The sequence below is a fragment of the Rutidosis leptorrhynchoides genome, chromosome 3, assembly GCF_046630445.1.
Source record: "Rutidosis leptorrhynchoides isolate AG116_Rl617_1_P2 chromosome 3, CSIRO_AGI_Rlap_v1, whole genome shotgun sequence".
In the NCBI taxonomy this organism is placed as follows: Eukaryota; Viridiplantae; Streptophyta; class Magnoliopsida; order Asterales; family Asteraceae; genus Rutidosis; species Rutidosis leptorrhynchoides.
Genome location: NC_092335.1, coordinates 34,135,238 through 34,146,454, shown reverse-complemented (window position 1 = coordinate 34,146,454; position 11,217 = coordinate 34,135,238). Strand labels below are relative to the sequence as shown.

Sequence of the window (11,217 nt, the reverse complement as noted above, 5' to 3'; positions counted from 1 at the left end):
ATGTTAAGTATGGTTACCAAGTGCTCAACCACTTAGAATGCTTTACATACACTTGCGAGTGTATTATGTTTATGATTATGAAATCTTGTGGTCTATTAACATATTGAAATGATTGTTATGATAAACCTATGAACTCACCAACCTTTTGGTTGACACTTTAAAGCATGTTTATTCTCAGGTACGAATTAAGTCTTCCGCTGTGCATTTGCTCAATATAAGGACATTACTTGGAGCCGATCATTGCAATGGGACCAAATGTTGATGACTTCGTCCAGGTGGATTAGGACGGGTCCTCTCACGTAGAAACTAACAAACTTCGGCTCGAGTTCTGGCTTATTCAACTGATCAGGGTTAACGACGTTCTGTTTCCACCAACTCTGACGGATCTCGTCTTCTTCAACGTTTTTGTTAACTTTAACCCTATCACGTTTGAACCATTCATTAATCTCATTCCATGCCTCGGCTTTAGCTAGCTCGGCTCGGAGTTTCTTCTTCTTCAGCTCAGATTCTTTTCTTTCTTTCTCAACGAGCAGTTTCTCATGTCGGATTTTCTTGTTCTTTTCAATTAAAACATCCACTTCTTTCACTTGTTCTTTGTATACCTTCCTCGCCTGTTCTAAATCATCTAACTTCTTTCTTTTCACATCACTACTCAAATTGAAAAAGTCACTTAAGGTGTTGAGTGACGGATTCGAGTATGGCTCAAGCGAAGGCATAACACATCAAATTTTCACAAATTTTCACACATTGACGTGCGAGTGAGCCACTTAGATGTGTGAAAATTTGTGAAAATTTGAAATTGCATAAATGGCTCACTCGCACGTTTGATGTGTGAACCGTACGAGTAACCACACGTGTGAGGTTAACCGTACGGATGACCCTGTTCAATAGTGTCCTAAGACATTTGGGTCACACGCACGAGTGATTAAGGTGATACGCGCGGTTGATGGTGGATCGTGTGATCAACCGTACGGTTGATCACGAGAGTATAAATAGGGGTGACGAGCACAGAAGCTCACACTTGTGCACCCAACCCATTTTTCTCTCAAAAATTCGATCATCACCAAATCAAATTTCCACCGCAGCGTTTGCTTACCACTTTTAGCTGACCACAGCACCACCATCTAGGTATGATTTCATCGAGTTTAAGTTGGTTAATTTGTTGTTTGAATGCATCGAAACCCTAAGGGTTTGTAAATCGAATTTTGTGAAATTGATGCTCGTTTTGATCGTTATTTGTTATTGTTTTGAGTTAAACGGAACCTACACATGCTATTGTGATGTAAATCAGTCCCTAAAACGATCAGACATGTAATCTATGTAATTTGAAAAGGCATTTAATACGGGTTTCATCAGACATGCACGAGTGACATCACTCGCACGCGTGAGACATGACTCGCACGAGTCAGTACACGGTTGATGATCAACCGTGTGAACCCTTGAGCTCACTAGTTAAATTTGATTTGGTTGCTCACTCACTTGACAAAGCTGACACGTGTGATTAACCGCACGAGTCACCACACGGTTGACTCACTTGCTTATGAACAGTACCTCAACCGTGTACCATGTCTGAAACCATATTACTGCTCAAACGTGTCAAAAGTGACACGAGTGACTAGATCACTCGCACGGTTGATCACTCAGCCGCACGTGTAACATTATCACTCGCACGGTTTACCATGTTAACAAGTTTATGACACTTTGATGTGAATGCTTTGATATTTTATGATATGTGGGTCGTATTTCTAACATTTCTGTTAATGTTTCAGTTTGTTAAGATATCATCAATGGCTGATCAACAAGTCAATGTTCCAATTGTTAACGTAGAAGGATAGGGGGAGCAACAAGCTAATCCTCAAGTGAATCCAGTTAACCCACCTGCTCAGCAAGAGATTCCTCTAAAGAAGGGTGAACTGAACAATCAAGTTGCTCTCTATGACACTACTCTAGAGAGAGGTGATCATTTTACAGAGATTATAGCTTTCCTTCAGCGTTCAAGATACATACAGCTATTTCTACTCCATGCACGGCCTACTACAGCCATCAAAGAGAATTCTGGAGAAATGCTGTACTTGACGTATCAGAAGATGATGCTAAGATTGTTAGTAAGGTTCGAGAGCATGAGATCATTGTTTCTAAGACAGTGATAAGAAGGATTTTGGGTTTTAATGACGAGAACTGTTCTCACATGACGATCAGTCGAGAAAGAATTCATGGTTGCTTCAAGAGATGTGTTTATTCTGGGTATATTGCTGGCAAATCTGAACTGATGAAGACGCTTCTGCCTCCACAGTTAAGATATCTTGCTCACGTGATCATGCACTGCTTGAGTGGACGCAAATCGGGTTTTGATAAGTTGAATGAAAATTTGCAGAGTATGTTTGTGGCACTTGTCCTAAAGGCTCCATATGATTTCTTAGGATTTGTCTTACACTACTTCAAAGCGAATCTTTTCAGTTCTACTCAGAGATATCTCATTTATGCCCGTTTTCTTCAATTGATCATTAATGACGTTACACCTGATCTACCTAAGCTTGAAGAGGATATTATCCACCTTAAGCCAATGAATCCGATAACTTTTCGAAGAATGGAGGAAACAAGAAATGAGGGTTTAAAGCCTGACTTTAACAGAAAGCTTATTTGTCATCTTGCCAAGGAGAATTATCGATGTCCATCAGGTAATGCTTGGAGGAATGAGGATTCAGACTCTGACTACGAAGTTTCTGATAAGGAAGGTGAGGGTGATAATCAACGAGCTACTGGTGAAGTTCAAGGAGGAGGTAATGTTGATGATGAAATTATTGAAGGTGATGATGAAGCGACAGAGGAAGATGTTAGTTTGATTCAGAGAAAAAGGAAAGGGAAGGAAGCGATGACTTCAGAACAGCCCAAGAAGAAGGAGAAGAGAACGAAACATCATTTTGATTCATCTCAAAAATCATCACAGGGAGGTTCGAAACAACAGGCTTAGAGACAACCTTCCGGTTTCATGAAGGATGCAAGAGCAGCTGTTACATCACCAAAACCTGCCACCACAACAACTCAGGTCACGCCAGCTGAATTCAAGACACAGCAAAATCTACTGTTGTCTTTGATCACGAAAATAACCAATTTAGAGAATCAAGCCATTGAGGAGAAGAAGATCAGTGAAGCTAAGATTGAGTCGTTGGTAGAAGAAAACAAAAGGTTATCTGATAGACTAGACCGTCAGAAGGGAAGGACGGAGAAGTTGAAGAAGAAGGTATTGGCGATTAAGAGTGAGAATAAGGAGAAATTGAAGGAGTTGAACAATAAGATCGAATCGATTACCTCTGGTAAAACAAATGAGTAGGCAGACAGTGGCATATCATGAAGTCTTACGAAATTTATTGAAGTGAATTAAAGCAGACATTTTGCATCGACAAACTCATCATGGAGATAACACAAATAGGGATGGCAATGGATCTAAAAAATTCCGAGATCCGCGGATACCCGCGCCCGTGATGGGTGGATAAAATTCAAAATCTTTACCGGCGGGTGGGCGATGGATGTAATTTTGTACCCGCAGACGGGTCGCGGGTGGGTGATGGATGTAATAGATCTGTTGCGGGTAAAATCCGATCCGAAAATCCGTAATACCCGTTTGAATAATCCGCGGATATACCCGTTCTAAATGAGTGAAAATAACTCTAGTAATTCGTCAACGTACTTTATGATTAGTTTTAGCAACTAAATCTTAATTGTTAATTTTAAACATTTTAACTTCGCATATATTAGTAAGAAAAGTATAACTAATATTATATGTTTTCTCATTTTATTATATCATAAACATGAATATATTATTGGATGATGTTTTTTATGTCACTTTGAATTACGTAATGATATTTATTTTTAAATATTTTAATTTACATATATTTCATGAATAAGATCCGCGGGTAAACCCGTGACCCGCGAATATCCGTGAATACGGGTGATGGATCTAAAAATAAATCACAAGCTCCTTCCCTCAACGATGTTGAAAAGACTTACCTGGAGTCGATCAAAGATTTGGCAATTCCCCAACATCCTTATCCTAAACACATCCTTGTGATGGGTGGAGTAAGGAATGGGAAATTCCTGGCTATATTCATGTTTTGTTTCATGATGGTGAAAGTAGGATTTAATCCTATTCCGATTTATACTTTTGTCTAGACTAATTTTAGACATTTTGTTTCGTTCTTTTTTGCAATGATGTAGCTCAATACTGCCATGGTTTTTTGAAGATCTTGATGACTTCACCCAAGGTAGGGTTGTCCAGCCTAATGCTCCTCAGGTTGCTAATCTTGACTTGGAGGTTGAGGGGTATATTAAAGAGCATCCAAAAGAGCAGGCTGAAGAGGGGGTTGAACAGCACGTTGAGGAGTAAAATATTGTGCTCGCTGATGCTGATGTGCTGGAAATTAAGCCTCCCCTTTCCATCCTTGCCAAAAAGCATAAAGGGGATGGGTTGATTTCTTTAGCCAAGAAAAATAGAGGTACTTTTTCTTGTTATTTTGCATATATTCCTTTTTCTCTTTTTTTTTTTTTTTAAAAAAAAAAAAACTTGCATGTTTACACACAGTATGGTGATCCTAACAAGGGTTAGGAAAGCACAATTTTGGGTGTCGATAATTTCGTGTTTTAGATGTGTAAAGCAATAAAGAGGGTGTAATATTGGGGAGAGGGGGTATAAATGGTGAAAGAGTAAAGATTAGATGGTTAGGGCTCTTTGTTAATTTTTTGTGTGGTTCAAATGATCATCCTTAATTTTTAGAGGTTATGTATATAAGGAGATATGGTTTTAAGTTTGTAATTGTGGGTGAATGGTTTGTTCTTTCTCGACATAAAAGTTTCAGTCTTATCTATGTCCTATTAATGTAATTCTTTCACAAATATATGTCTCCATTATCAGTTTTTTTGTAATTTGTATCCGTGTATGTAATTTTTATCTATGTATGTAATTTATGTATTGTATGCATTCTCTCGTTGCAAACTCAGCAACAAGGCGGGGGTTTTTATGAAGTTGACCTTTTCACGTACTATTGGTGGGGATTCTCCCAGGGTTGTTTTGTCTATCCGATCGCAGATTGGTACTTACTCAATGGGCTCGTTTTTTAGGTTTATCAGATACGGGGGATTTCTTTGATTTGCATGCCTCGGGTTAAGTGTTCTTAGGTTGCCCGGTGATCGTTTTGGTTGTGCAGTTCTGAGGAGTGATAGATGAGGGGTTAAATACGGGATCGAGTTTATATGTTGTTTTAGGTTTGATGTTTGGTGGTTGTTGTCTGAATATTTCTTTCAATTGCAATTCAATTTTATTAATACTCACTCTGGTTTCAATGTTGTAGTCCAGTTTGTACGGAAGCAAAGAGCAAGGGTCTTTGAATTTTGGTCGGTTGTGACCAAGTACTCCAACTACAGATCGTTAGTATCTGCAATGTTGTACCACCAGTTCATTGGACCTTATATACATATATATATATATATATATATATATATATATATATATATATATATATATATATATATATATATATATATATATATATATATATATATATATATATATATATTCACCGAAAAATAAAAACTAAGCATTTGACATTATTCAGCCATAATACAAACCAGTTATATAAATGTGTTTAATTAGGGGTGTTCATCGGTTCGATTTTCGATTTGTTCGATTTATTCAGTTTTGAAATATTTTTGAACAAAACCGAACCGAAAACAGAATTTAAAACTGAAACCGAATTCGGTTCAGTGTCCGTTAAAACCGAAAATCCTAAATAAATATAAACTTAAACCAAAATGATCGATTATACCACCTTTTTGATAGCAAGCACAAAATCCTCCATGAAAAACTTAATAGAGCGGAGAAGTATAGCAATTATGCCACTTTAGAACTACAAACTCATGGAATACACGAAAAATTAAATATCAGTAAATGCTATGGAAGCTTGACAATAATATAGTGCATACAATTATAGAAAACAAACCTACCACTCCGTATAACCACAAGCCAATGCAATTCACTGTATATGAACAATTAAAATGCAAATAATAAACTTTAAGAGATTATATGAAAAAGAATGAATCTGAAGATAAGAATAAACATATGCATACCTGATACCAACTTTCCAAACCATACTTTTGGGTTACTGTATCTTTTTCAGAAAATCGTAGATGATTTAATTTGGTGTTTGCATATTAAGTAAGTGTGTTTGAATTGAGTTTTGGGTTTGGTGAAATATATATATATATATATATATATATATATATATATATATATATATATATATAGTAGTATAATACAGACTACAGAGTACTCTTTAAAAATTTGGGAGACCGCGTCAGTAAAATGAGCGGGATCTGAATATATTTTGGTCAAAAGTTACCGCCAAATAATAAAAAATAATAAATAATAAAAAGTAATATAATATATACTCCGTATATTATTAATATTATTATATTATTTTGAATTCGATTTAACCGAATTTCAAAAATTTCAAAACCGTACCCAAGATCGAATTATAAATTCGGTTTCGATTTTAAACAATTCGAAAACCGTTTATAAAATTCGGTTTACTTTTTATCATTGAATACAATCCTGTTAACGTTTACTTTCTTTAACCTTATTGACCATCTTTATTTTTGTTGTTAAAATATGATCAGTAACATGTTCAGATTTGATATATTTACTCGTGTACTAAGCATTAGACATAATTCAGCCATAATACAAACCAGTGAAGGTGTTTATATAGATGTTGTTAATGACTCAAAAACTTCATTCAATCCAATATGCATGTTCTGAAATATCATTCATCCATGTCTATTTTCTTGAACTTGTTTGCCGAAAACTATTATCTTTCTTATATGGTTTTCTAAATTCAAAAGTTTTAACAAATTAATAACAACACCTGAGAAAAATAGTATTAAATTTACTTAAATAAGATCCAAAATCAACTAGTTAATTACACCAGCAATCCAACATATCAATTTAGAATTGATGACTCCCAGTTTACTTTAGAATCACATTACAAAAAAGTTAACGTGATAATTATTTAATCCTGATTCTAATCCCCCCTAAACTCAATTACCCAACTGAACAATTTCTTGACATTGATACTTTCCTTTTTGAACATCCTTTATTCTTGATGATTGCGAGTGCCTCTTGCTGCCATGATCATTGCTCGATACAAAACCATCTCGAGACTTGGATTTCAACCTTAGCCCAACCCCAAACATCTTACACATATTGTTCCAATTGACCCCTTTAGTCTTCACCAGCTTATCGATATCTTTCTTCATAGCCAAACACTCTTTCTCGAGCTCAGAAACCCGACCCCGCATATCATCCACTGCCACGACCTGCCGATCGCTTTCTCCATTGGTTAGAATCTGCACATTTCCACTTTGTGGGCCCACCATGCTGCTGCTTAGGTGAGTATGTGAGTTTTCAGAGACGTATAAGCATCCGGCTACAGAGGTGCGTAGCCGAAGCTGTTCGAAAAAGAGAACTTGGATTATGAAACGTAGCGGTAGTCTCTCATTCTGGGCAGCATGTGTGCTGGCTTCTAGTGTCAGTTTCTGGCAGTCCATCAGCCTACAGAGTAGCTCCCGGTCTGAATCTGTTAGCCATTCATGTGCCTGCAACTCATGTTAGTTTCTATTGAAATAACATAATTAATGTTTGTATTCATATTTGAATCTAGCTATATATGATAAGTAAGGGTGCGTTTGATAAATTGAATAAATTAAGCACGTTGAATGGTTCATTTCTGAATGATTCAAAGGTTCTAAATGAATCTCGTTCTGAATGACAATAACATGTTTGTTAATCATTCTGACTGAACACTCTCAATGACGTATAATTACCCTATTAGCTTTTAAGATGAATAAATAAAAAAATAGCGAGTATAATCGTTTGATAAATGATCTGAATAATTTAATAAGGATCTTAAAAAATGAAGGTGCTTAATGATTAAAAAGATATATTCAACTATGAATGGTTCAGAACAAATTTTTGTCTCATCCAGCACCACATGTCATTTAGAGGTTATAAACAAACATGTTGAAATGTTGAACAATTCAGCACTGAATCATTCCATTAAGAAGAGACAATCAAACGCACCCTAAAAAACTTATGAAAAGAAAGTTTATGGGTTAGCCCAAATATTTAACCCTTCTAGTCCTGTGCTTTATGTTACCTTGAGATATATATCGATGGAGCGGTATATTCCATCGTCCATTGGCCGTGCATATTCAGGAATGGTAGCAGCCAAAGACTGAAACTTTTCAAGCTTTAAGTTAACATCAGAAGCCACCTCAGCAAGGTAGTTGTCAACAAGATTAGCCACCATGGTCATTGGTGTGAGTGAGCGAGAATTCCCTATCAACTCATCATCATCGTTGTCTTCATTGAAGCCCGATTCCGTAATTTCACTTCCAGCGTGATCCTGATCCCGAACCATGACCATGAAGTGATCAAGAATCCTTTGGACACAGTCGATTTCATAAAGTGTCTCACTTGTATAACCGATATTAGGAATAAGTATATCTTCAATTGAAGCTTGATCCAACTGCATCCCAATTCGTCTTTCCAAATTCTCACGACACAACGGGCTACATTGTAGAATCATGGATGTCCTTAGCATCCTAAGGAGGAGTTTTGTTGGTATAACTTGTTTTTGGCTCGGAAGCAAGCTAACTATCTCTTCAAGAAGATTCTTTTGATCTAAATTTGAATCAAACGAAGAAGAATAAAGATTCCCATTTGAAAATGTTGATTCTCTACCAAGTAAAGGAAGATGCATTTTAGCATAGAACATGAGGGACCCGGCTATCCGTTCTTGATCAAGATTAATTGACTTAATCGCTAAGATGAATCGTCTGTAAAGAGGTAACTTAAGTTTTGAAACGTCCTCGTACCACCAATCTTGACTTGTGGAAGTGGTTTGGATCCCGTTCCAAATGACAGTAGCAAAATGGTTATCTTTTGTAGTTGAAACGGGCCAACCGAACAAATCTTTGTCAAATGCACAAGCTTTTGATGCAAGAGACTTAATGCATCTCGAAACTATATGAAGCTTTTCCGCAAACTCTATAACCTGTTCGCACGATTCAAGCGCTTTTAAGGTATCACTCCAGCTGTCGAACACTTCACCGAGGAAAGATTCCATATGATTAATCAGATTTCCTTCTCCATATTCTTCGGTCATTTGAAGATACTCGGATGCACATCGAAGAGAAACTATATTACTTGAGTTGACTTCTAGTTTGACTCCATAGCAGAATTTAGCAATGAGCAAAAAGATTTTTGGCCCTCCTGGTAGATCATGAAGTTTAAGAACACAAGATCGTTTTTCATTATCAACTTTCGTCTTTTTCTCATCATCAGAAGATTCCTCGATGAGATTTTCCAATGTTTTGCTCCTGGATAATAACGGGAACTGCAAGTTATGCCGAGCAACATATGGTTATTTCCGTTCCGTATTATGATTCATCATAATCAAAGTTGAGTATGCACATCTAAATACCTTTTAATGGTTACGATAGTTACACAGTTAGGACGATAGTTTTCCTTAATATGTGTGTGTGTACATAGCTAAATTTGCAAAATATTAGTGAAGAACAAATAACTGAAGTCTATCTGATTTTTGTTTTGTTACAACTAATATGTTATTGATCCTAAAAAAATGAGTAGAAACATACCTTGTGAAGAAGGAATGAAACATCTCCAACTTCAATGGTAACATCACTTGGAAGGCCAGATGAGCAGATCCTGCAAGAAATAGATGTAATTTATGTTGCTTTAACACTTTGGGGGGTATGTAAATGTAACAAAAGTACCTCTAGTTTTAGATCATACAAAATGCGACAAAATTCGATATATTATGAAACGTTAACACACAAAGCAAATTTATTATGTATGCTTCTCAATATGTGCTTCATATTTTGATCATTATGCCACATTCAAATGAAAACATAAAACCTGTAACTAATGTTTTATGCTTAGAGAGCTTCCTTTCTGTTCATGACATTTAAACACCCTGATCAGTTTGACTATCTAAAGTCAAAGTTAGTCATTTCGAATGAAGCTTAATATGTACTTTATTTCAAATTTATCAATCATGTGTATAAATTCTCATGACTTTATTATAGGTATCAATAAAAATTCCTATAATTTTTTAAGTCTGAACTGGTAGAACCAAAATTTCATGCAAACAAGAATCTGTTTGACTTAATAGTGTAACTTAATTTCTAAAATGGTGATACTAACATTCCCAGTCAATGAAAATGTATATACATATATTCCTAATTGTTCTAAAAAATTACTGCTTAATTAATAAAAATGTTCCCAAATTAAAGCCACAATGCTAGAACACTGATCATGAATCTGTAGCAAACCCTGAAAACAAATAGATGAATAAACGAAATTCGACTTCTAATGTGGGTAAGAAAACAAGCCCATAAAACAATTAAATGAAAACATCTAAAACCCCGGTAATAGGGCATCGAATTCACAATTTGGGACAACAACAAAAACGAAAACTTTAAAAGTGGGTATCAATCAAATCGATAAACATGAAATACCCCATTAATCAATATTCTCAAAATGATCACAAATTAAGAAAACCAACTTACCAGGTATTGGAATCTCGATCGAAATGAAAAATTTCTGATTTCGACCCTAACTTGATACATGACATCGCTATTGTACGTAACGTTTCAAGCTTTAAGTATAATTTATAAATGCAATGCTGTTGGAATTGGTATTTTAATATATTACGGAGTAGTACTTAGTATATATACACAAAAGAAATAAAGAAAGAAAGATGGTGTGCGTGTGTGATAGATATGATGAATAAGAATGTGTGGGGAGCAAGGGGGCAAAGTGTAATGAGTAAAAACGCACTCTTTATGTGTTTATGTAATTTTATCTTTCTTGTGGGTTGTGAGGATTGAGGTAGGTGATGGTCCCTAGTCTACAGGGGAAATATATTAGAATCCCAGAGGGATAGAACAATCTGTGCTTGCTATTGCAGTTTTGCATTCCCATTTGCACCATTGTTATATCCAGAACCATTTTTCTGTTTTTTCCCTCGATAAATAACTAAATAGCAAATTTAGTCCTTTTGAGAACTTTTACTTCTATTTTAGTCCGTAGATACATTCTTTTCCCTTTTGGGCAAGTTCAGACTCGCTTTGTGAACCGACTAA

At 35.8% G+C, this 11,217-nt stretch overlaps 1 protein-coding gene across 1 annotated transcript; it reads right to left on the bottom strand.

The window, feature by feature from the left end:
• Nucleotides 1–7,086: 7,086 nt before the first annotated feature.
• Nucleotides 7,087–10,706, bottom strand: LOC139899852 (putative BTB/POZ domain-containing protein At5g13600). Its single transcript, XM_071882681.1, has 4 exons — nt 10,642–10,706; nt 9,709–9,778; nt 8,205–9,446; nt 7,087–7,644 (listed from the first exon to the last, which is right to left on the bottom strand). The coding sequence occupies exons 1-4, from the start codon at nt 10,704–10,706 to the stop codon at nt 7,087–7,089; spliced, it is 1,935 nt and encodes a 644-aa protein (XP_071738782.1).
• Between the last annotated feature and the right edge of the window lie 511 nt (nt 10,707–11,217).